Source organism: Pseudorasbora parva, chromosome 8 (assembly GCF_024679245.1).
Source record: "Pseudorasbora parva isolate DD20220531a chromosome 8, ASM2467924v1, whole genome shotgun sequence".
NCBI classification, from domain to species: Eukaryota; Metazoa; Chordata; class Actinopteri; order Cypriniformes; family Gobionidae; genus Pseudorasbora; species Pseudorasbora parva.
This window is the reverse complement of record NC_090179.1, coordinates 31,262,457-31,290,163: the sequence shown is the minus strand read 5'-3', so window position 1 is coordinate 31,290,163 and position 27,707 is coordinate 31,262,457. Positions and strand designations below refer to the sequence as shown.

At 41.5% G+C, this 27,707-nt stretch overlaps 1 protein-coding gene across 1 annotated transcript; it reads right to left on the bottom strand.

The window, feature by feature from the left end:
• Window positions 1–1,015: 1,015 nt before the first annotated feature.
• On the bottom strand, window positions 1,016–26,257 carry LOC137084600 (alpha-2-macroglobulin-like). The gene is made up of 34 exons (XM_067450894.1): window positions 26,103–26,257; window positions 19,470–19,650; window positions 19,202–19,358; window positions 18,925–18,977; window positions 18,800–18,820; window positions 18,454–18,619; window positions 18,255–18,339; window positions 17,027–17,138; window positions 16,801–16,921; window positions 16,577–16,686; window positions 16,314–16,484; window positions 15,998–16,231; window positions 15,680–15,892; window positions 15,444–15,593; window positions 13,510–13,635; window positions 13,268–13,361; window positions 8,501–8,630; window positions 8,072–8,297; window positions 7,875–8,001; window positions 7,676–7,797; window positions 7,526–7,577; window positions 6,988–7,071; window positions 6,731–6,907; window positions 6,501–6,576; window positions 4,990–5,146; window positions 4,382–4,456; window positions 4,144–4,306; window positions 3,861–4,054; window positions 3,556–3,768; window positions 3,331–3,452; window positions 3,156–3,237; window positions 1,505–1,588; window positions 1,301–1,406; window positions 1,016–1,198 (listed from the first exon to the last, which is right to left on the bottom strand). Exons 1-34 carry the CDS (start codon window positions 26,186–26,188, stop codon window positions 1,158–1,160), a joined length of 4,311 nt encoding a protein of 1,436 aa, XP_067306995.1. The 5' UTR covers window positions 26,189–26,257; the 3' UTR covers window positions 1,016–1,157.
• Between the last annotated feature and the right edge of the window lie 1,450 nt (window positions 26,258–27,707).

Genomic DNA, 27,707 nt, shown 5'->3' with positions numbered 1-27,707 from the left:
AACCCCTAAACCAATGACAATATGACACAGGAACACGAGGCAGGAACACATTAGGGCATGGAATCACATGACAATAGACCACATGACGAAACCAGGAAGTGCAAGACAAAACATGACAGTGAACATGAAAACCTTAAAACATGAAACCGACACCAAAACACCCTGTGACATACTCATTTAAAAAACTCAGTACATTTAATTTCATGTAGTTACATGAGTTGTTTAAGTAATGTGAACAAGAATGATTTGAGTTCAACTAACAACAGCGAAAATTTATTTTTTTGAGTGCAGTCTACAGGTTGAAAGGTTTTAAATATTGGCATTTTTCTAACAAACACTTATCGTTTCACTTCAGAAGACACTTATTAATCCATTGGGTCATATGGATTACTCTAGCTATTGCTGCATGTGCTGTTCGATGCTTCAACTTTTAGGAACCCAAATTCGTTTCTAAATTGGCTGAGATTATTTATTTTTTCTGTTTTGATCTGAAGAAAGAAAGTCATATACATCTCGGATGGCATGAGGGTAACAGACGAGTAAATGGTGAGGATAAAGCCAAGCAAGATAAATTGTGTTGTAAATCTGTTGTAATATTTCAAATAAAGACACAGATGTCACACTTACCCTGTAACTATATGAAACAAGAGGGTAACAAACATCAGTTTAATTTACAACCCACAGATTTACACTTACCCTGTAACTACGTAGAATAACAAGAACCACTTACCCTGTAACTACATGGATAATTACCCCTTAACTAAAAATACTTACAGTATAAATAATTAGGTAATTTTCTTGGTAGTTACACCTTTATTCTCCAAATATTACATATTAATACGTACTTTAAATTAACACTATAATTACCTAAAGTTATGCAGTAAATTAATTTTTATTTACGCAGTATTTTCTGGGCTGTAATCTAAAGCGTTACCAAAATATCTAATCTGACACTGAAATATTGCCATAGTATGTAAGCAAATACAAATCAAGAACAAAAATACAAAAAGCTCAGTGTTTTCTGGTTGTTTGGGTTTAATAAAATGAAGGCCAATCAGGAAACCAATTTGCCCAGAAAAAGGAATGAACAATTAATAAAAACATTTAGTCAGTATTCAAACATATTTCTCCAAGCTGCAGAACTAAAGCATGACACTTTATTCACATTGGGATGAATACTCTGTCTCCGACAGATCACCTGAGAGAAATGTTGATAACGAGAAAATAGTTTAATGCCAACTGATACTTTTAAATTACTAAAAAATGTAATTGATAAAAGAAATGGCACACAAAATCTTACTTGTTTGGTAGTAATCATACACTTTAATCACAGCTGGCTTGAGATTCTTCACAGGAACAATCTGTTTCAATTGTAACTGGTGACTGACTGGAATATTTTTGGGAACCTGCGGGAGGATAAACAGAAATCATGGAAATTATTGAAAATTTTAGACAAAATGTGAATGAACCACTTTAACTTATATAAATGTTACTGTTCTCCCACCTCTTTCAAATACATGATGACATGATCATCTTTAGAATCGACCCGTTCCACAAGTGATGCGCTTGAAGTGCTTCGAGTTTCAAGCTGTGGAATAAGTCATTTAAAAAAATATATATTTTATGATGTCACATGCCCAGCAGGAGAATTATTTTCTGTAAGCTACAGTGCATCTGGAAAGTATTCACAGCTCATCACTTTTTCCACATTTTGTTACAGCCTAATTCCCAAATGGACTAAATTCATTATTTTCCTTAAATTTGTACAAAAAAATACCCATTAATGACAATGTGAAAGAATTTTTATTTTATTTTTAATCTTTGGAAATTTATTTTACAGCCTTTGCTCAATACTTTGCTCAAAGTCTTTTTGAGTATGATGCTAGAAGCTTGGCACATCTATTTTGGGCAGTTTCTTCCCATTCTTCTTAGCAGGACCTCAAGCTTCATCAGGTTGAAAAATGAGTGTCAGTGTACAGCCATTTTCAAATCTCTCCAGAGATGTTCAATTGGGTTCAAGTCTGGGGTTTCAAGGACAGTCACAGCGTTGTCCCGTAGGTACTCCTTTGTTAGCTTGACTGTGTGCTTAGAGCCATTGTCTTGTTGGAAGATAAACCTTCACCCCAGTCTGAGGTCCAGAGCGCTCTGGAGCAGGTTAATCAAGGATAGCTTTGTACATTGCTGCATTCATCTTTTCCTCAATCCTGAGTATTCTCTCAGTTCCTGGCACTGAAAAACATCCCCACACCATGATGCTGCCACCACCATGCTTCACTGTAGCAATGGTACTGGCCAGGTGATGAGCAGTACCTGGTTCCCTCCAGACATGATGCTTGTCATTCAGGCCAAAGAGTTCAATCTTTGTTTCATCAGACCAGAGGATTTTGTTTTTCATGGTCTGAGAGTCCTTCAAGTGCCTTTTGGCAAACTCCAGAAGGGTTGTCATGTGACTTTTATTGAGGAGTGGCTTCCATCTGGCCTGATTGGTGGAGTGCTGCAGAGATAGTTGTTCTTCTAGAAAGTTCTCCTATGTCCACAGAGAAACACTAAAAGTCTATCAGGGTGACCATCAGATTTTTGGTCATTGGGATCTTTAATGCTAGAGAAATGTTTCTGTACCCTTCCCCAGATCTGTGCCTCATTACAATCCTGTCTCGGAGGTCTACATATAATTCCTTGGACTTCATGGCTTGATTTGTGCTCTGACATTCACTGTTAACGGTGGGACCTTATAAAGACAGGTGTGCCTTTCCAAAAAACTGAATTTACCACAGGTGGACTCCAATCAAGTTGTAGAAACATCAAGGATGATCAATGTAAACAGGATGAACCTGAGCTCAATTCTGAGTGTCATGGCAAAGGCTGTGAAAACTTATTGTGAATTTTTTTTTTTTTTTTTTTTTATACATTTGCAAAGAATTTCTTTTACATTGTCATTATGGGATATTGTTTGTAGAATTTTGAAGATAATTATTAATTTATTTGATTTTGGAGTAAGGCTATAACAAAATGTTAAGTATTGTTAATACTTTCCAGATGCACATGCTGTTCAAGAAGTGAGCAGGACAATATCTGCCATCTGCACCATCAAACAGTAGATTGACAGCGACAGTACAGTAAATCTATCATGAATTGCTTCACATAGTCAAACGCACCATTGATGCATCAGCTGTGAATCCTGATAAGAGTTTAATATCCACAATGACCATGTTAGTTCTTGCCTGTGGACCATCATATCTGAAAGAAAAAAATGAATCATCAGAGTTCATGTTGACTTAAGTACAATATCCATAACCAAAATTATGTCTTGCATAAAGTTATTGTTCTTACATCACGGTGAAATTTAACAAAAGGTACTGTCCAAAAGTTTTCTTGCAGTCTCCCTCAATCTTAGCATCAATGCTCAATGTTTTAGCTTCAGTAGGAGTGGGAATGTTGTAGAACTGAACCATCTGAGAGAGTCGACACAAACAGAAATAAATTAATAAAATGTCAAAGCAGAATAATTAAGAGAGAAAGTAAGTGCGAGTAAATGAAGCTGAACGCATTGCAGACCTGCACAGACACACAGGTTGAGCCCTTCACTTCAAGGCTGTATTTGGCTGGAACGTTCTGCAGCTGCTCCTCCTGGTACAGTAACTTGTTGTCCTGATTGACATCAAAGTGGTGAGTGTCTCCTGCTGACTGTACAGTCACTGTGCTGGAGCCGTCAGAGCTGAACACTTTGGTGGCGTACAAAGACAGAGCCTGAAGAGCCACCACTGTGTCCTGGGAAATAAATGTGTTCAGTAATGTCACTTTTACTCATTCACACCAGCACATTCAGCAATAATGTGTTTGATTGGAGTAGTTTGAGAAACCTGTGTGGAGGAGAATCCTCCATAGGCATTCTGCTGCTTCACAAGCCAGCTGACAATCCTGTTAGCATAGCCCAGATCAGCTGTAGTGACTGAATCTGCAGTGAGAGCAGCTAGCAGCACATATGAGCTGATCTCCACTGCCAGAGAATCAGAGTCATCAGCAGATGCAGACTGAGACCAGTGGAGATGAGGCCCTTAAGAACAAAAGACACACACACATGACAAAAAAACAATAGTACAGTCATAAAAGACAACAGAAAGTCATCAGAAACAAACCTCTTACCATCTGAAATAGAAACATCCTCCAGTTTCTTGAAAAGCTGCTGTCGAGTGGCCGTGTCTCTAGCCAGACTAAAAGTGTAGGCGAGCAGAGCGGTGGTGTAAGTGTTTTTGACATCCTCAATGACGGACCTCAAACATGACAAACCTTTAGTGACGACAGGATCCTGTGACAAAAACAGACGCTGTGATGCTGTCATTTTTCTATAAGTTTATAATGTGTTTCCTGTAGATGAACTTACTGTGACTGGAGTTTCCAGTTCAAGCAATGATGCAGTAATGTAGGCCGTCATGGTCACATTATCATTCACTCCACCCTGGAATATATAAGCAATTAAAGATAAATAAAGCAACACACTCAAACTATTAAAGACAAATGATCATCAAGACAAATGTTAAAGTTTACAAAAATATTTCATACTCTCACTCTTCTTGATGCACAATTAAAATTTGTTATAGTAGCCTATACATACACCGGAAATTGTAACACATGGGCATGCCAAATAAATCCTGTCCACATACAATAGTTTCTTGTGTGCACGCAAAAGTTTGTACATTTTTATTTTGCAAAGGTCCCTTTAGGGCAAGGGTCTCCAAACTTGGTCCTGGAGGACCACTGTCCTGCAGAGTTTAGCTCCAATGGAGCAAAACTCTGCAGGACAGCGGCCCTCCAGGACTAAGTTTGGAGACCCCTGCTTTAGGGTCTCCCTAGATGTTGACTTGAGAAGTATTTTTTTTTAAAATGTAAATATTTATAGGTCTTAGATAACAGATTTCCATTATAGTTACTAGGCCATTTCTAAGTGTTTGCTGGCGTTCTAGATAGAGATATAGATAGAAGTTGAAAGACCTTCATTCTGTTGTTGAACAATCTTCCCTGCTGAATAAAACAGCCGTCTGAATCCCGTCTGCTTATTAACCAATTCTTTGCACTCTGAATAATTTGTGGATCGATGAATATGTATTTCTGTGCTTTGCCAAAGGACCTCAGCACAAAGGCAGTCAACCTGGTGGTGTGGAAGACATCATTTAAAAAAATCTCATCAGGTGTTTCAGTAAATTTCATCCATCATAAATCTCAAAACTATAGTGACCAGGAGGGGACATGTTCGGTTCACTTACTTTTGTCATGGGCACAACATAAACTCAAGGGAACGTGATAAAATTTCATGGCCACAAGATATACATTTGTGGGAACTTCATATTAACTTGTAGGAATGTGTTAAGTCGTGATGTAAAGTCGTGGCCTTAAGATCATATGATGAGGGAACGGTATATTTTTTCTTGAAGCCACAACATCATATTTTGAGGGAATGACAAATATTTCTATATTTCACGAGTATTTCATTATATTTCAATGCGTAAACAACCTGTGCGACCATAGCATCCTGGAATTACCAGAATTAATAGGCCTATAATAATATTTATTTTTAATTAAGCAAGACCTTTTAAATCTTTTCACTGAGCGTGTCTTTATTTATTATTTATTATTATTATTCGCCTATGTTTTGCTCAAAATTCACAAATATGAAGAAGAACTTGAAACAGGAACTTTAATAACCAAAACCTCAGGAAACAAACCCTGACGACCGATGAGGATACCGCCACTGATGATGAGCCACTGGAGGAGCTGCTGGGTCAATGAGCCCCCATAAAACCGGAGGCCCAGGAGACCGAAATGGAGCTGCGGCAACAAGCGTCCGAGGTGGAGACGGAAGATCACAAGACAGAGGTTGAGCCGATGGGACTGAGAATGGAGGCAGGGGAAGACCGCCAGGCAGGACCGAAGGTGTTGGCAGGATGACGGCTGACCAAGGTGGAGTCAGAGAGACGAGGGAGCCAGGAGAAGCCTTATGGCAGGAGCCAGCGCATAGCCGAAGTGTCGGTAATGAGACTGGCAGCAACGACAGGGGAACCTCTGCATTAGGCCAAACTGCTGGACTGAGGACATGGGGTTGGTCCATTCAGCATGTGGGCGGAGCAGAGGGACTGAAGGACAGTAGTGTAGGCAGGGCTGAGGAACTGGTTTACTGAGGAGGTGGGAGAGGGAGGCTGGGTGGGAGACTATGAAGAAACTTGGGACACTGGAGAGACAGGGGATGCTGGAAAAATGGGTGCCATGGCATAATGATGGCATTACCTCGACTTACCGTGTGGCCACAACATTCCCACAAGTTATGATGTCCCCACAAATTAATATTTTGTGGCCACAACATATGACGTTCCCACGACTTTATATGTTGAGGTCACTGCAAAACTAAGTGAACCAAACATTTGGTATGTTTACCATCCTCTTGGGATTATTAGGATTTCTTTGATATCATTTATGTTTAACTAAAATAATAGTGAAAATATATTTACCATGTATTCCCTTTACCATAACCAAATGTGCTGTATGATCCATCAGAATGCTTGTAGTTCATTTGTCTCTGGTATCCTGTTTATTGTGATAATGGTTAACACTTCAACAATTTGTTTGACTCAATGTTTCTGATTATTCAACTTTACTGAATGACATTTAGGTGTGTTAAAAATGTTTATAATTTGGTATCAAGTCTCAGTATTTTCTTGACTTGATTGATGTCTCTCACCGCTCTTCAGGAAGCCTGTGGCTGTCTCTCTGATGGCTGAGGTGAGCTGCTCCGTGTTCTCCAGATACTGCAGAATGTAAATATTGGGAGAAAGAACAGCCATGTTTTGCTCTCCACAGCCGTACGGCATCCGTAATAATCCGTGAAGATTCCTCAGTGCCCGACCCAATATGTCTCCTATAAACCATAAACAAATGAAAGTCGCTAGAATTCCAAACCCAATATCATTTCTGCTTGTATATGTAAATATAGCTTACCAATGACTGAAACAGAGGATCTGGCTGATCCCTCTATCACATCTTTAGGAAGAGTCAGAGTCACTTCCTCTGAAAGACTGTCACCTATGAACCAGACAGACAGAAACACATGTCAGAGATCAGCAGAGTAACACTATACAATTAACATTGTAAAACCATCTGTGAAGTTTCAATAATAATATTATTTTCACAAGCAGAAGTGATCCAAGCACTTTGGAAAGGGGGAGAAGACAGCCACAATTTCAACATTTGGCACATATGAACAGCTAAACTACAGTCGTAATGCAAAGCTGACAAATCTCGGATTTATCAATTAAAATGTCAGCGACATATGAGACTATTTTGGTTACTCTATACTTTAGCTCCCTCTATTGGCATGTCTTCACTGACTGCATGTCAAACATATTGATGCGTCAATATTCTTTGAGCAACTGAAAAAGCTTCACTGCTCAGTCCCCAAAAAACTGAACAAAAGCAAAAGGGTTCCAGCATTATCAGTGCTTGTACACTAAAATATATTAAATATTTGCAGACTAACCATTTGGACACAGTAACCAGCTATGAGTCTCGGTCTTTTCAGTTCCTTCCGCCTGCAGCATAAAACAATCACATCAACACATCATACTGACATAAGCAGCATTATGATCATGGGTAAATGATGTCTGAAATCTGTTTCACGTGCACTGACCTGTACGAGCAGACTTCGTGTGACCGTGTCAATGCGTCCTCTCTCTGGGACGCTCACAATCTCATTGTCACACACAGTCTGGGACGCCTCTGCTTCTGCACTGACTGTAATATTCATGACTCCTACAACACAAGACATGTACGTGAAGAGACAATAGACACAAACACTGAGAAACAAAGATTCAGACGGGAAAACTCACCAAGAACTGAAGGAGAGAGGATCCATTTAAAGGTTTTTCTTTCATTAGCACATAGACAGGATGAATACTGATCATCAGAGGAGGCTTTGAGAGTGAAGTCTGAGGAAGGAGCTGGAGTCACTTTAACCTGTCAATCAACCACACATGATTAGAGACATATTTGATATGATTTGATTAGACTGAGTCTGAAATCTCACCATGATGCACTTGGACAGATAGTTGAAGACAGTGGCCTTCAGCTCAAAGATCTCCCCACGGATGATTGAGTAAGGCAGAGAGAGCTCCAGGAAGAAGGGCTGGAAAACTGTCAGCTGAGCCGGAGGAGCCAGACCCAGACCTTCAGAAGACAGACAGAAGGCCTCCGTCTCCCAAGAGGTGATGGTGTCAGGAACCGTGACAGGAACCTGAGCTGATCCAGAGTCCCTGTGGAGGCATTACAACAATAGGCATATTTCATTCTAACGCTGCCTTTTCCTGTAATAAATAACCACATTCAGCAAAATATATAAAAAACGGATTCAGAATCAGCAAATCAAGAAGGGTATTTTCTGTCCTGTGGGAGATGATCTATTAAAGATTTAATAAAATAAATATGATATTAAATGTCCTGATTACGCTTCACATACCCCACTTCAGCAAGTTCCCAGATCCACGTTTCTGGAAAGACAGTCCGAACCGTCACTGTTGGAGAACCTCTGTCAGTGTTACCAACAATTCTTGCCATTTTTCTCATTGAAACAACCTGACGATTCCTCACTGGAAAAAGAGTGATATTTTGTAGTTTTAGGTGATATGTGAACAGTATATCAAAATAACCAAGTCTATTTACAGTCATAGGTGAACAGGAAATTGAAAGCAGTTCATTAGTTTAATACACATTATTTTACTTTCATATACAGATTTATTTTATTCTTTTCAGAGTTTTCTAGTTTCAATTTATTTATTTTTTATTTTAGTCTTAAAATTTTAGAGCTGCAAAGTTTTAAATTAATTTTATTTTACAAAAGTTACACAGTTAAGTTTTTGTTACCAAAAATAACACTGATTCAAAGTTAACTAATTGTCACAATTCACCAGTGTGAGTGCCCATGATAACCACCAGAGAACACTCCAAACCGGACTGTCACTCCATCACAAACTTCATTACCCATAATCCTTTGCCTAGGACTCATTAGCACTCACTGTTTACACCTGTGTCTCATCACTTCATTACCTCTGCCTATTATACTTTGTTCACTCATTCATTCAGTGCGAAGTCTTGTTAAGTGTCACAACTGAATTTCTGAGCATTTCCCTGGTTTCATGTATCTTGGTCTTTGATTTCTTGCCTTCTCCTTGGATTACCCTTTTGCCTGTCCCTTTTGTTTTGTTTGCCGTTTTGGACTGATTTCCTGTTATGACCTTTTGCGTGTTTTATGGACTACGACTTTGGATTACCCTTCAATAAATACTAGTGATGGCCAAATGAAGCGTTTCAAAGCATTATTGCTTTCTGATACAATTGTGTCGAAAATGGTTCGTTACTCGAAGGTTCATTCAGATAGAAATTGCAGCACCATGTCCTGGTGAAGTAAATGTAATGCAACAAAGCTGACAACCATAAAATGCAAGTAGGTTTATATTCACGCCCCGTTTATTACGTGTTTATCGAGGCGATCGAAGCTGAAACAGTGTTAGTGCTGTGAAACTCATTTATGTAGGTACATTTTACAGATACTGATGAATTTCATGTGTTCACCTTGATAATAAAACTGTCACGTTACACACACAAAGAAAAACTGGTGCGAGGACTCAAGTGCAGAAAATGATAATTTATTTACAAAAATAAACATAAACTCAAAACAAAACCCACGAGGGGGGAAAAAACATAATCATAAAACATAAACCAAAGACTCAAACATACCAAAGGAATGACAGGGAACCGGGAGACGTAGACGAGACATACAACGATCCGACCAAGACTGACAAACACAAGGAGCTTATAAAGGGAATATATCAAAAAGGGAATCAGGGAACACAGGTGGGGCCAATAAACACTAATCAGATAACAAGGGGGAGGGAACTGACAGGGACACGAGCACATGCTCAACATAACAAAACCCACAAGTGCACACAAGACAGGACAGGCATGTGACATTACCCCCTCCTTAAGGAGCGGCTACCAGACGCTCCACTAGGGACGGGAGGGACAGACCCGGGCGGGACGGGAGGGACAGACCAGGGGGGCACGGGAGGGACAGACCAGGGGGGCACGGGAGGGACAGACCAGGGGGGCACGGGAGGGACAGACCAGGGGGGCACGGGAGGGACAGACCAGGGGGGCACGGGAGGGACAGACCAGGGGGGTTACGGGAGGGACAGACCAGGGGGTTACGGGAGGGACAGACCAGGGGGTTACGGGAGGGACAGACCAGGGGGGCACGGGAGGGACAGACCAGGGGGGCACGGGAGGGACAGACAAAGAAGGTACAGACAAGGGAGGGGTAAACAAGGGAGGAACGAGGAAAACAAAAAGTTCAGGAGGCCATGGTGGCCCACAAAGTTCGAATGGCCAGGGCGACCCGTCGAGTTCGGGAGGCCCACAAAGTTCAAGCGGCCGGGGCGGCCCGTAGAGTTCAGGCAGCCAGGGCAGTGCGGGTAGAGCAGGGCGCCAGGGAGGCGCGGTGAGAGCAGGGCGCCAGAGAGGCGCGGTGAGTGCAGGGGGCGCCAGGGAGGCGCGGTGAGAGCAAGACGCCTCAGTGGCGCAGGGAGAGCAGGACGCCTCAGGGGCGCAGGGAGAGCAGGACGCCTCAGGGGCGCAGGGAGAGCAGGACGCCTCAGGGGCGCAGGGAGAGCAGGACGCCTCAGCGGCGCAGGGAGAGCAGGACGCCTCAGCGGCGCAGGGAGAGCAGGACGCCTCAGCGGCGCAGGCAGGGCGTTGGGGAAACTTCTCCAGTCCAGCAGTATCCACCGGCACTGGGACCACCGGAATACGATCTGCTGGCATTGGGACCACCGAAACATGATCTGCCGGAACTGGGACCACCGGAACACGATCCACCGGCATAGGGACCACCGGAACACGATCCACCGGCACAGGGACCACCGGAACACGATCCACCGGCACAGGGACCACCGGAACACGATCCACCGGCACAGGGACCACCGGAACACGAGCCGCCGGAACTGGGACCACCGGCACACGATCCACCGGAACTGAGACCACCGGAACTGCCTCCGGGGCTTCGGATAAAGCCCTGTGCTCCTTCCACGCATGCAGGACTGCCACCACAAAGCATCCCATCACAGCCCTCCAGGCTGTTTCCGGACTCGGGACCACCGGAATGGAGTCCACCGGCACAGGGACCACCGGAACACGATCCACCGGCACAGGGACCACCGGAGAACGATCCACCGGCACAGGGACCACCGGAGCACGATCCACCGGCATAGGGACCACCGGAACACGATCCACCGGCACAGGGACCACCGGAACACGATCCACCGGCACAGGGACCACCGGAACACGAGCCGCCGGAACTGGGACCACCGGCACACGATCCACCGGAACTGAGACCACCGGAACTGCCTCCGGGGCTTCGGATAAAGCCCTGTGCTCCTTCCACGCATGCAGGACTGCCACCACAAAGCATCCCATCACAGCCCTCCAGGCCGTTTCCGGACTCGGGACCACCGGAATGGAGTCCACCGGCACAGGGACCACCGGAACACGATCCACCGGCACAGGGACCACCGGAGAACGATCCACCGGCACAGGGACCACCGGAGCACGATCCACCGGCACAGGGACCACCGGAGCACGATCCACCGGCACAGGGACCACCGGAGCACGATCCACCGGCACAGGGACCACCGGAGCACGATCCACCGGCACAGTGACCACCGGAGCACGATCCACCGGCACAGGGACCACTGGAGCATGATCCACCAACACAGGGACCACCAGAGCATGATCAACCGGCACAGGGACCACCGGAACACAATCCACTGGCACAGGGACCACCGGAGCACGATCCACCGACACAGGGACCACCGGAGTTGTGGATGACACCCTGTGCTTCTCCCAAGCATGCAGGACTGCCACCAAAAGCCTCCCATTACAGCCCTCCAGGCCATGTCTGGACTCAGGGCTCCCGGACTCGGGACCCCCGGAACTGGCACCGAGGGAGGCCTTCTCTGCTGAGTCCTCATAGTATGGGTCGGATCGTTCTGTCACGTTACACACACAAAGAAAAACTGGTGCAAGGACTCAAGAGCAGAAAATGATAATTTATTTACAAAAATAAACATAAACTCAAAACAAAACCCACGAGGGGGGAAAAACACAAAATCATAAAACATAAACCAAAGACTCAAACATACCAAAGGAATGACAGGGAACCGGGAGACGTAGACGAGACATACAACGATCCGACCAAGACTGACAAACACAAGGAGCTTATAAAGGGAATATATCAAAAAGGGAATCAGGGAACACAGGTGGGGCCAATAAACACTAATCAGATAACAAGGGGGAGGGAACTGACAGGGACACGAGCACATGCTCAACATAACAAAACCCACAAGTGCACACAAGACAGGACAGGCATGTGACAAAAACATTAATGATGTGTGCGTGTATAATTATTTCTTTAGACAAGGACAGAAGATCAGACCAGCTTTAAAAAGCTGGAAACCATCACAGAAATTCTATTGGTTTCAATTAAAATACCAATAGGAACCGTTGGCTTTTACAATTTAAACGACTACAGATTTTTTTTTCTTTGTGTGTGGGACATATTCCATTAGGATGTGATGCCCCCACCAATAGAACCCAACACATATCAGAAGAGACCCGCAGAGACCACAATAATTCCCATTACAACCAATAAAATTCCCATGAAAACCATTAAATGCAATAGAATTTCAGTAAAAGTGTTTTTTAATTATTTATTTTTTGTTTTATTTATTTATCATGGCAGTATTATGTGTGAAAGCACATAAGAAATACAGCCGGCAGGTTTCAAACCTGTCAACACTGATTGGGCTGTGAAAGCAGTCAGGTGGTTCACTACAGGAGTGAAGCAGTTTGCTTGCTTCAGAAGGCATTTTCACGTGACTAGTGATGTAATGATACAAGCTCCGAAGCAGTGGTTCATTTCAAGGACCGTTCGAGTTTGAAGCAAAATTTGGAGCATCGGTGTCAGACGTAACATCACTAATAAATACTGCATTTGGATCTTCAACCCAACCTTCTGTCTCAGAGCAGTTCGTTACACTAATAATCTTAGAAGAAAACTTTTCCTACATCACTATAAATTAATTTGACATATGTTCACAAATTGAACATATTTCATTACAAGCAGCTACACATTGACACATTACATCTTGGATTGTAATAACGTTATATGTACCCATAGTATGGTAGCGTTGATACATCAAGCCTCTGTATGACAGACACTGAGGGGCTCGCACAAACAGATTTGTTGCCATCTTCAATCCCACTCTCTGTCAAATGGCAAAGAAGATCCACAATAAAAGTCATGAAAATACAAATACTTTTAATTGTCAATATAATCTTTTTTTATGCAACATGTGCAGTATATCCTCTGCCAATCATTATCTACTGCACTGACACATATAATCCACCTGTTACCTTTAAGGATTCATAGGCGTTGTCTGTCGGCACAGCTCGGCGGGGTCTCACATGCAGACACTCAAGCTCATCTTCAACATTATAAGGATAATCTGACCCCGATTGCACTGGCAGCAGGTTGAAGATCTGTGACGGGATTCAGTATGATTTCTAAATAATTAATGTATTTTCTAACAACTTTAATTCCATTTTGATGAGAAAGAATAAAGATTAATGTTCTCCTGAGATCGGGATGTCAGCTTAAACACTGATGGATCATAGCAGCAGAGACTGTTATCAATAGTTCCCTTTCAGTCGGTCACATTCAACATACGTCAGACGTCCCAGACTAATTGGGATCACTTCTGGGAGCCCCTATCAGCTTCGACATATAGAGAACGGGCCAATGGCTATTGGCGTGCAAGATTTGCATTTCGTGCTCCGCCCCGCACAGTGGGTATAAACCGGAAGCGGATGCAGTACACATTTGTTATTCACTTCTGAGCCGAACGGCTTGATGAAGCACTGTTCCTGTATTCAGTGAGAAAAAGAAAAGAGAGAACAAGAGAGAAACACCCTTGTGCTGGGAGAGAAGGGCACAGTCAGCACAACCAAGAGCAAACTGCTGTTTTCACATCATTATTATTGGTTCAGGTGAGGGCATTCCACAGTGAGAGCAGACACAGGCTGCACTACATTCCTGTGCCTGCCTCGGCTGTCCCTGGGTGCTTCAGCACTAAAAGAGCATTTCCGCTAAAATAAAGACAAGGGTGTGACTGTCTTTTTGAAGATGTCATTCCACCCATGTGTTTCTGGGTCATTCCCTGTCGTCAGCTGGCGGTCACACTTGCTGAATCACATGCCTGGGCATTCAGCATGCTGAGGCATCTTTTGTGAATAGCTCGTGTTCCCATTGTGGGAACATGACTTTCTCTGCGATAAGGTCGAGACTCACCTACCTCCGGGAAGGTGGAGTCCCCTTACCTATGCCTCGATCTAGTGCTATTCCTGCCCAGCAGAATAGACTTACTTTAACAAATAGCCAGGGTGACCTAAGGATCACGTTTAGGGCACACCCGCTGAACCAGCATCTGTGGGCCCCTAATCCCTAACCGCTCCCAAACACCGCAGCGTGTAGAGCTTCCAGAGGAAACTGTTGGCTCCTCTCGTGGGCGGCAAGTGGTGACCTTTGGAGCTCCAGCAGATGTCGATCGCTGCATCGGAGGGGTGAGTTCCTGTCGTCAGGGGATGAAGATTCGGTCGTGCAGCCTCCCTCTGGGAGAGTCGCACTGACCGAGTCCCACCCTGAGTTGATGGCTATGCTTTCCCAGGCCGCCGAAAAGGTTGTGCTCGCATGGAACTCTCCACTGTGTCCCGAGCCTTCAAGGTTGGACAATTGGTTTCTTGGGGCGGGCCATGCTGTTCCACCTGTCATGAATACATGCATCTCGTTGCCACAGTTGCTGTAGAATCACTGCATGGCCGAGTTACTACTTTGGCTCCTCAGTGATAAACAAATGTGCGCTGCATCCGCTTCCGTTTTATATCCGTGGTGCGGATTATGCAAATCTCGCACACCAATAGCCATTGGCCCGTTCTCTATATCTCCAAGCTGATTCGCGCGTGTGTGTGCCCATATAATCTTAGTGTAAGTGGTAAACAGATTTGGCTTGCTGTCTGCTATAGAGGGGCTCGGAGAGGATATTCTACCCGATCTCCAATTGCCCCCCTATAACAGGCTAAATTGAATGAATGAAAGAATGAATGAATGAGGCATTTAAATAGCGCTTTCATATGTACTACTGTACACCCAAAGCGCTTCACACTCATGTCAGGGATCTCTCCTCAACAACCACCAGTGTGGTGTACAAAAATTGAACAAAAGGAGGAGCAGGGAAGGAGGAGGGATGCTGCAGGAACTAAAAAGATCAATACTAAATCTTAAAGCATCTTACCTTGTCTACATCCAGACGTTTACCTGACTTCAGGATCAGGACGCTCTGATCTACAGCACTGAGGCCGCACAGTGAGCCAGGTTGAGCTGAGAGCTGGAGAGTGTTTTTCTCACCAGGAACTGCTTTATCAGGAGAAAACTGCAGAGACACCTGTGAGAACAGTGAATGGGATTTATTTTAGAACGGAGTCAGTAATACAGTTTAAAGAGGCTCATTTCTAAAGCTACAATACATACCTTGTTTTTGAAACACTTTTCAATGTCAACATTTTTGCTAATAGCAAGAACATTTTCACTGGGCAGAACACAGTATGCCAGAATCTGCAGAACAGGAGCCAGATCTGCACTAACAGACAGTTTGAATGACACTGTGCCAGTTGCTACTCCATTTGAAGACTTCACTTCAACCTTCTCATATCCATGATGAACGATCACTCCTTTGGACAAAACCTGAAACAGACAGATGACACTGATAACAAACTGACTCGTGCAGCCAAATATTACTGTTAAACAAAAACATCTCTGTAATAATGTCCATACTGCACATGTTCTCACCATATAGACTATGTCAGTTTTGAAGTCTTCAACAGTCTCTCCAACAAAATAATACTTGATGGTGGCTGTAAACTCAGAGTCACACTTTAATGGTTGCTCAGTATTCTCTATAATCAATTCACTTAGTGTTGGGGTGTATGGAGTGGCAGGCTGGAAGAGCTGAACTGATTTTGTATCCACAGAAATGTAAGGTGTTTTGTGGCCATAATAACGGCCCTTTTTATAGACACTTGCCTGGATAATCAGAAATAACTCATGAAATTGAACTATTCAGGGAACACAAGAGAAAAATAAGAAAACTAACAAACTCTCTTACAATCAGATTAATATCACTTTTAGAATGACTGGATGTATTAAAAGAGAAGCTGGCCAGTCCATCGCTGTCTGTAGTCAGATTTAGGAGCAGGTTTGGGGACCAGGTGTGACCCTCCATAAGATAAACCTCTTTATTTTGAACTGGTGCACCTTTGAAATTTGAGACTTTGATCTGTTAAAAATAAGATTTTTAAGGAGTATATTAAGCAATATTTCTGTGCATATTAATGGTGTTAAACTACGACAAACCAATTTTAATCTTACTTTTCCTTCTATAACTGATCCATGTTCATATGTTTTGGGCAGCTCAGTAAATGTTACTTTACCGATTTCATAAGTGAGAGATACAGATTTAGATTTTCTCACTGTGATCTCTGTAAATGGTAAAAACACCAACATAAATAGTTATTAAAGTAAAAGTAAAATTTTAAAAAAGTAAAAATTTAAGACATGTAGGTAACATGATCTGACCAAATCCAGCAGCTCACCTGTTCCTTCTTCTGTAACCATTGCCTCAACACGAAGAGAATTCTGCAGCCTATTATTTAGTGTTGCGTTCAGTAAGACTGATGTATCTATGGTATGGATGGCACAGCCTGTCTTTTTTATCTAAATATAATGAATGAAAAAAAACATAGCATAATAACTAAAGTGTGTTTTAATTGTATAAACTGAGGAAAGATAATGTGCCATTATTTACTTTAAGTCACACACCTCAATGGTTTCCTCTAAACACACTGGATTGGATTGAGGGGAATCGTAGGACAAATTTTTACGACACACTTTCACCCATGATTTCCCAGGTACAGGCTGTCCGTAAGTGTATCTGTGAAAAAGGTACAGGCAACTGATCTACAGCCCAGGGTTGAGTCAAAGGGGGGGGTGAAATGCTGTTTCATGCATACTGAGCTTTTTACACTGTTAAAGACTTGGATTCCCATCCTAAACATAGACAAAGTTTCAAAAACTAATGTTGGACGTTTGATGGAGTATTTCTGTGTTAAAAATACTCCTTCCGGTTTCTCACAAGTTTCTGAAAGTTTTTTTCGAGTATGGCTCAGCTTGACGTTAATAGATCAGAAGGTCCTTGTATGGGCCGTATTGGCTCTTCTCCCGGTAGGGTGCGCGCGCGTGACTAGAGCAAGAGAGGAAATGCACGCCCATAAACACTGCTCTCAAGCTGCAGATCCACTCGTCCGTGAACACTTATGTCGGTTATAGTCCGCGCCGCGCTCCACTTCATTCCTCCACTTTGACATTAAGCGACTTCAACGCTTCAGCACAGCATTTCGAGAAGGCAGCGCTGCATTTGAACCGATTTGAACGCAGAAATGACGGGAAGCTTCACAACATCGCTTCAGTCGCATCACAAAGTGGATCTCCACACTCCAAGAAGTGTGTTTTTGATGGAGCCGTCCCAGCGATAAAGGTTCGTTCCTGCTTTGGAAGCAGCCGGTGAGTAAAACTGTTTAAAATGTCTGTGTTGTTGCTTATCGTCGCGTGAGTAAACATCAGTAAACGACACGACCGCGTGCTCCGTCATTCAAATGCGCTAACAGACTTCATTGCTGTTCTATGTATAACGTTACACTAGTCTGACGTGCAAAACCGTTTTGCTTGCCACTGCTAAGGTTTAGTCCCATACAATAGTCCATAAACCGAATCATGTCCTCATAAACTGCGAGTAAAGACACACAAATGTTGACAGGCCACTAAATACTGTACATACCACAGAGACGGACGTCCTGCTGTTGCTGTTTCTATTTCATCCTCCGAATTAGATTCGGAGAGTGTTTCACCCCCCCCCCCCTTACTTAGGGTTACAGTAATTGACTCCAGATTTAAAATACAATTAACAATTAAATCAAAGTAACTTAATTGTGCAAAGAATGGAGGAAAAAAAACACCTCTCTTAATGCAGGAAATAAAATAAACCATTCACCTTCCGCAAACCTCAATTATCAGTTCCTCTTCTTCAACAGTTACTTGCTTTGGACTTTTTACAGTAATGTCAAACTTAGGCAAAACTAGAAGTCAAAAGTCAGAAATGATAGTTATTAGTAGTCAAATTAGATATTAATATACAAACATTATTGAAACTCTTCTCATGCAACTGCAAATTGTTTGTTTTTTTGACTTACCATATTTTTTCACCTCAAAATCATGTGAGATCATCCTGTCTCCAATAAAAGCCTTCAGATTGTACATGCCTTGACGGGCCTCTGGGTTTAATTCATAAGAACGCTGCAAAATCCATCTTGTTGAAGAAACATTTGTCCATTGACCGATCCGGTTACCTTGACTGTCCTGTTTAATACCAAAGACACGGTACAGATATTTATTTACAGTCAGCAAATCATAACCTGACTATCAATGAAGAAATGTGTAATAAGCCTAAAGAAAAAAAAGCTGCAAATATTATAGAACTTATAAATTGTTAAGATTTTAAAGCTGTTTATGACTGCACAGAAAGTTTTGTGTTCTTACCTCAAGAAGCACTGTACTATACTGTAAAAGAGCAAATGGTATTTAAAAATTAAAACCAAAAATGTGTTTATTCATTAAATGTTTATTCAACAATGCAAGTGAGAAGAGGAAAAAACAAATCAGACCTGCTGATCAAGGGGTGCAAAGTTTGTATCCATGGTAACAACTCTGAAGTTCACTGTAAAATAGAAATGTTTATTAAAAAAAACTCCACTTTTGACATCTTCAGCTCTTATTTAAAGGACACACTCTTATAGTCAGTATTTCACTCCTATAAATTACTGAACTGTGTGTGACTGTAATAAGGGTTGAAGGGACAGGGTTGACAACTGTATTCTTCTACTGGGTGAATGTGTCTTCTGAGCCAAATTCAACTGTCTACTGAGGACATTGACAGCTCACCTGTCTGTCCTGGAATATAGATGGGTTTATCAGTCTGGATAAAGGTCAGAGGATGGTAAGGCTTGAACAATACTTTTCTCTCTTCAGTCATCTTAAAAGTCTCTCCTTGAAGTTCAACCTTCATTTTCTGCACGGATTCTCCTCCTACCAGAGGAGCCTGATGAAATAAATAATATACTTAACTCACAACCTGCCATCATGAAAACTAGATGCATTATAAAGAAAAACATTTGATCATATTTATCATGTGTATGTTTTGATGGCAGACCTTGAAGTTAAAGCAGCGATGAAACTCTTCCTCAACTTTCTCCTGTAGCAGTAAAGTGTTCTGGTTACCATGAACCAGATGAATGTTCATGACAAGGCTTTCATTGGGATTGAGAAGACTTGCACACAGTTTGGCCTCAGATCCCGAAAGGATCACTGCAGGAAACGTCACCATGAAAGACCTGTCAAGAGATAATAATCATTCAATATTGCCTAAGTGGTTACTCACGTACAACATTCCCTAAAAGTTCTCCAAAGGTGACGAAAAACCTGAACCTCTATAGGACACGAGACGTTCCTAACACGTCCTCTCAACTTTTGTGCAAATCTTGTGTTTTACTGACCCTCATTAGCAAAGCAGCCCAGTGTACATTGATTCACTCGGACCCACTTTATATTAGGTGGCTTTAACTAATATGTAGTAACATTGTAATTATTCATTTGATACAATGCACTTATTGTGTACATACATGTTTTTACATTGTACTTACATTTTTAAAAATACCTGCATGTAATTACGTCTGTAATTAATTTCTGTAGTTACATTTGTAATTACACAGTTGGCACTTCCTTACACCTAACCCTACCCTTAAACTGACCCATATCACCACACCTATCCCACCTCAATATCAGCAAAGGTATTTTGCAATACAATTTGAACACAGTAAGTACATTGTACTTATTTTTTGATGTAAGTACATAGTACTAAAGGCCGCCTAATATAAAGTGGGACCATTCACTCAAACATGTTCTGAAAGCATTCAGTAAACATGATGGAAGGACCTAGTACCAAAAAATAACATTCTATGTTGGCCCCCTAAATGTTCTGCAAACATTATGGGTATGTAGTGTAGAGTGAAATCCTATAGTAATGGCCCAATAAACATTCCCAGAACATCCAGAATTTTCCTTGAAGGTCCCCAAATATCCCTTAAAAACAACTCCACATTGTGACTGCCTCAGAATGTTCTAGAAATGTTACCAGGTGACATCCTTGACACTAGCAGGGATGTTCTGGGAATATTCTAAGAACATCAAATTTCCAAATAAAATATGGTCCCCTAAACGTTCAGAGAAAAATTTGTATGAAAAATTGGTAATGTGAAAGCTGTCATGCAGACCTGGAAGCGCACCAGTACCACACCATACCTGGAGGAGGTCCATCTTCCCCGAGTAGGAATATAGTGTGGCCCCTTTTAAAAGATGCGCATTCCCTATTGAACTGCAGAAGATGCTATCAAATATGTTGTTGGCCTGCAGACACCCATTTGCAGTCTTTTGTCTAATGTCTGGCGAGGAGAACAGCTCAATTAATGCTACAATGTGCTCACTCGACAATCGTTTTAAACCTTTGAGTGTTTGAGACATAATCCTCATTATTCTTTTATTGTGAATCTTTTGTTCTCTTTATAGTACTGTTCTCGATTATAAAGCCACTACAGCCTTAATGCCTGCCCAAACAGCACAGTAAATCCATTTACAGTAGTCCACATATTTCCTGAAGTCTTTCTAAAAATACAATTAAAATAAAAGCACATTATGTGAATTATTGTAACAAATTAGACACACTTCCTGGTCCAACAGGTGCATTAGAGCTTCACTTAGCATCAAGCTACATAACACAATTTAAAAGATTAAAATTACACTTTCACTCCAAATGTCACTTTAAACCACCATCGAGTCCTTTTATTATCTTCCTGTCGCGATATAATGGGGATTTTATCCATGTGGTGATGTTAAAACATCATATTTAGTATTTTACATGGAGCTAATAAAGATACCTGCTCGCAGTCATAATAAACATCCATTATTGATATAAAATAGCCGAAATCACATGAAAAATCACACAAAAACCTTATTCCATAGTTATTGTGTGTTCTTAGTTCAAGCATAGAAATGTAGAATCGGCTTGTTCTTCACAGAGACAGAATGAGGAAGTGTCCACACATTGCTGAGCACGTAAGATTATTGACAGCTCAGTGAGCAAATGAACACATGATGACTTATATCTGTTGCAAAAGACAGAGAGAGCTCTGTGCATGTTTCATCTCTTTCAGATCGGATAATTCAGTGAGAAATTAATAGAACTGGTATTCTGTATGACGAATATTTTGCAAACATGTTATAATAAATCAATATTTCTCCATATATGAGCACTTTTGAACTAAGAACTTAACTGAAAGCTGTCCTTTGCGAGCTGTGTGGACACAACTGAACCGCTGCAGATGAGAGAGGATTCATTTGCGTGTGATAATCCATTCAAAATATAATTCATAATATCAAAAATATAAAATATCACTGATCGATTATTTTGCACTCCTGACATAAATTAAGAAATTAATGTCACTGCAACCCAGTTTTATCATAAACAGTGTTCAAATATCGAAGCTGGAGTCTTTAATCTCTCTAATAATACAGATTTTGTCCAGATAAAGTAAGAGTGTGATGTTTTAATGAGCAGTAAATATTGAACAATAGAAATCTGAGGCCGTCTGCGACATGCAAGGGGTTAAACACCACCATCATCTCCAAGCAATTCATGTGCCAGGAACGATGATGGTCCTGCCACTGGCCCTGGGCTGAGCAACAACTCATGGTCACCCTCCAACCCGTGAGGGAAGCATCCGTTGTCAGCGTGACTCGCCGACACTGAGCTCCCAACACTGAGCCTTGGGCCAAGAACCAAGGCTCCTTCAACATCACCAAGGAATGAAGGCACCTTGATGGTGTGAAAAGGATTCCCCTTCAGGGAAAACCCCTTGGTCTTGAGCCACCATTGTAATAGTCTCATATTCAACAGAATCAACCGTATATGCGGTTCTGATAGTCAAGCCTGCATAGTGATCAAATTCCAACTCACACCCAGATATATACTGCCCTACAAAGGCAAAAGACCTTAACTCACTGGAGTGTGGAACTGAGAAAAATGACTTTAAAGATTTTTTGTTGTCCAGCCAAATTAATTATGTAGGACACTGCAAATCGGGCATTTAGATGTTTTAGTAATGAAAATTATCTACATACATTTTTTTTTTAACTCAAACTTGACTTTTAACCCCTATTTTGAAGTTACTGCTCTCTGCCATTGTGTTGTCTGCAAAAATTGAGGAGTCATGCCAAGGCAAAAGGCAGTAACTTCCATATTATCAATATTTGGTTGCTGATCCCCATTTACAAAATCATTATAGTAACACATGTATAAAATCAAATGATCATGGCATTTATTTTGGATGATTTACAATTAATTATAACCATCTTCTTATTAATATCATGTGCTTTGGTTGCATTCTGATGCCATTATTAAGGACACAATACCTCTAGTAAAGAGTATCTTCATTGGTGTGAAGCAAAACTTACAGGTTGAGGTGACACTGAATTATATGAACAAGATAAGATTATTTCTAATGAGTAAACATTTGGATATATAATGCAAAGATATAACAAATAGAACAAAGGACAAATCATGCACAAATTTAAAATGCATATGGGATTGGAATAAGATAAATAGCAAATAGTACCGCTGGTTAATCAAGGGTTAAGTTTGGCTAGCACGCTCTTTGACAGCGCTGACTGGATCGGATTGGCCAATCATATGCTAAACAGAGAAATTATTTGTTGCAATATGTTTTTAATATTTTTATCTTGTAAAAAAGGAAACAATAGGCTATAGCTTAATTACTTTTACATCGATTTGAATGAAAATTGCCTAGGCTAAAAGGACAACTTTTAGATTGATGTGAACGACAACTAGGAATAATTCTCAGAATGCTTGTTAATTAAACATCTCCGATGACGTTCATTGCCATTTATCGTGTTTACAAGAAAAGGTAGGATGTGGATATAATTGCGAACTGTTACTACTAATTGTATGCATGATCGCACGCTGTCACGGCATTCGAGTACACACTCGAGCAAAGGGCAGCCCCATACTGTCTGACAGGCGCGCTGAGTGAATATTCTGCATTATGAAAACATGTATGACACTCAGTACACAGGCTACACCGTAACTTACACGAGGCAAACTTTAATAGACAGTAAAACAAAGGCGGGACACCATAACTATCCTACATGTTGGCACCGTAACTTCATTTTGACGCATGGCTAAACAAAGGCAGAGTACCGTAACTCAGTTTGAGCGTTCCAAAACAAAGGCAAAGAGCGGTAACTGCTGTTACAGTGTTCTGCCTTGGTTTCTCCTGGGTTTTTGGAAGTTACTGTTAAGACAATCCATAATTTTCTCGAAAAAACAACAGAATTGACTAATGATATTTATCCACATGACAAAGGAGGTCTTGAATGTCCCAAAAATGTCAATAACTAATTTTTGGCCAAAAACGAAGTTACGGCCTTTTGCCTTTGCACGCCAGTATAGTTCTCTTTGCTGGAGAAAGAGCGCTCTTTTTCGAGTTAAGTCGCAGCCTCAGCTTTCGCATGTAAGTGAGAAAAATTTCTTGAACCGACATCTGAGCTGACTGTGCTAGAATCAGCCAGTTGTCGGGTAATTGAGAATGCGAATCCCCTGCACTGGCATGGGAACCAAAGCTGCATCTACACATTTTGTAAAGGTGTGGGAAGACAGTGCTAGACAGAAGGGAAGGACCCGATATAGATACGCTTCTTCTCCACTAAAAGCTAACCTCAAGAACTTCCTGTGTTGCGGAAGGATGGATACGTGGAAATATAAGTCTTTCAGATCTATCATGACAAACCAGTACTGCAGCTTCCTGAAACGGTGAAACAGCAGGGAACAACTGGCTCGACTGCACTATGGCCCTCCTCAAAAAGGGACCAAGGAATGATGGGAGGGTTGGGCCAAGGAGACTCAGGCAGGTCTGGAGTCCCAGCAGAAGGCCAGGGCAGAGCCAGAGGGACACACTAGGGTGATTCTGGACGATCAGGAACCCTGGCAGATGACCAGGGCAGTGCAGGAGGGACAGTCCAAGTGGGCTCCAGTGGATCTGGAGTTCTGTCACAGGGCAAGGATGGGACTGGAGGAACAGACCAGGGTGGCTCCGGCAGAACTGGAGTCCTGGCAAAGGGCCAGGGAGGGATGGACCTGGTGGGCTCTGGTGGATCTGGAGGCCTGGCTGAGGGCCAGGGGGGATCAGGTGGGTTTGGATGCTTGACTGGGGATGGCTAGGCAGGAGGTTTGAGTGGGACCCGTGGAGCAGGAAGCTTGAGTAGGACCGGCAGGGCATTAGACCGATTAGGCTGGACAGGCAGATCAGACTCTGACAGGACAGGAATCAGGGTGAAAAATGGGAACAAAATGATGGTGATAGTCTCAATGGGAGTTCGGCTGCCAGGGTAGTGGGCATGGGTTTGGGCAGCGGTCAGGTAGGGAACAAGGGTCATGTTAGAACATTTCCAGGGCTTAAGAGTGGGCTCAGGTCTGGCCTTGGGGCAAACAGTGGGCTCTGGGACAGTCTCCGGGCAAGCAGAAGCCTTAGGGAGAGTCTCCAGGCAGGCAGCGGGCTCTTGGACATTTTCATCGGCAAATGGTCAGTGCTCACAGTTAGCTCCCTTGAGGACATGCTGTGCTCTCATGCAAACAACATAGAGTGTGTGTCCCCACCTTTGATGTAGTTTGGGCAGGAATGAACACACTTCCTAAACTGCTGTTCGCTCGTCATTTGTGCCACTCCTGTTAGTATAAGTGTACAATTTGTGTGTGGTGACAATTCTTGTTTTAGCATCTCTTTTCAACTAAGACAGCTGACAGACAATAATAGATTTATAACACACTTTTCGTTCTGATATACAATATACATAGAGCGCTTCATTAAAAGCACAGAGGCTAAATGTGTTTGATTCAGGTGTGCTTTATAATTTCCTGGGATGACATCACCCGCCTGTGATTAGAGGAAGTTGAGAATTGTCATTCAACAATAAAATAACGGGATCTTTGCGAAATTAATCCTAAAAGCCTTGTACATACCATCAAGCACCATATATTCCAGAATTTTTACACATCTGGACAGTCCCAAAGTGTCCACGCATCGAGGTTCACAAAAATTACAAAATACAGGCTGATAGACCCATAGCATATGCGTGTGATTAAAGATTTGTACCCCAATGTACCTTATGGGTCTTTAACACGGTACGTAATAAAAAAATAAAAAAGTGTTAATAAAAGTGTTACGTGAAATATTAAAACTTTCACCTGAAAATGTGAAAATCCAGGACTGATTCCTCACTTTTTATGTCAATTAACATTAGAAAATCTTTCATAGCCCCGAATGGCTGCACAAAAGATTGTCTGCCTTAGCCTACGTTCAAATTGTGCCAAAATGAATGTGCCATATAGTTTTAGATGAAAATAGGTCAATAGCTTTCTGTAACAAAGTCCATTTTCAGACCCCAAGTGCAGTTTTAATTTAAATACAAAAACAAAGACACGACTTATAGGCAAAACAACTAAATAAGATCAAAGCTCACCAACAGTAATTACAGCAAAACTAAGCTAGACAAAGACATATGGCAAATGGGCCTTATGCATTCACGTCATGAAATTACTATAACTACATAACATGTGGGACATCACTGATTTTAAAACCCTGCATAGGGCCCTGATATTGCCTAGCCCACTTAAAATGAAAAATACCTTCCTCGTCACAAATCATTAAACACTTACGGCCCTGATGTTTGTCCATTGACACAGATCAGGAGGAAAGAGAGCAGAAGGAGCCATTTCCAACAGCAGCTAATATTCAGAGCCATGATGACGAGCGATCATCGAGGTCATGAGAGGAACTGGACCGTCTCTTTTAAAGAGACTCATGCTAAAGGAGGTCCTTCAAAACATTTGTATTGATCATCTGATTAATGATTCAACCATGTAGGCAATGCAGTTGAAAAACTTGTGCTATATTAGATCTACTAAAGCCTTAAAAGTACATTTGTGACATTAACAGTTTAACAAATCTTAACTTAACGATGCATTTATGTAGGCCATTATCAGAAATATATTGTTTTTATATAAATTGCATTTGTTAAAGAAGAGCAGTTGTACTTTTTTTCTGTTGAAAATAGTAAAAATGTACACATCATATCGTCTGAACAAACTATACACAGGACAAAAAAACAGGTGACTGACCTGCTTCCCAAAACAAACAATACTGAAATCAAGGGTCAAGAATCACCTACACCCACTCAGAGTGAGAGAGTTACTGTAAATATTTGTTTAAAATGTGCAACACACCGGTTTGGGAAAAACCACACGGTTTGGGAAGCTTTCGTATATAAAATTGTTTATCTGGTTTTAAGATTATAGTCTGTCCTTTCCTGAGTCTTGTCCTTTACCTGGCTGTGATGGGATGAGGGAAGTTTCTTATCTCTCAGTGATTTTGGGTAAATTGATTTATTATTGGTATTTGTTCATAATTTTCTTATTTTTGTTGATGCTGTTCAGTTAATAATAAAGGACAGAATCATTATTATTCTACAGCATGAGGACCTACAATGGACATCAATTGCCCTCTTACAGTGTGTCAAGACAATATAAAAAAGCAGAGCTGAGATGAGATTTATAAAAAATAAAAATATAAAATATAAAAATTAAAAAAAGCACAAGATATAACCATTATAATCTTGTCTGATGTTGTCATAGCATGTAGCTACACTCTAAACAAAAATGGTGCTATATAGCACTAAAAATGGTTCTTTGGCTCGTAATCATAGGGGAACCTTTTTCAGTGCTATATAGCACCTATCTTTAAAGGTGCTATATAGCACCTTTGTCAAAATGGTGCTATATAGAACCATTAGGGGTGCCATATAGCACCAGGAGTGGTTCTTTTGGTTCATAATCAGAAGAACCTTTTTCGGTGCTATATAGCACCTATTCATCAAGTAGCTTTCTAGCACATTTGTCAAATTAGAGGTGCCATATATTGTTTTTTTTATATATATATAGTTTTTTTTAGATAGTAGGGTCCATTATCATGTCAGATACGCTTCTGATGTCAATAAGCTTCTTAATTACAACTTTTACTTAAAAGGTAAATGATAATTCTTACCAAATTGTGGTTTTAAAGATTTAAAATACTGTATTAAATGCTTTCTGAGAAACAAAGTAAATTACACTTTCAAAACCATTTAATTGATTAATCTTAGTAGCAAATAAAATCAGTGCTGACAAGTCAGGGACTATACATAAACATTACAATATACCTACACACATAAAAAATGCAACACACTTGAAATATGTACATTTTTGAAAAAGAGACCTGTTTTGTTT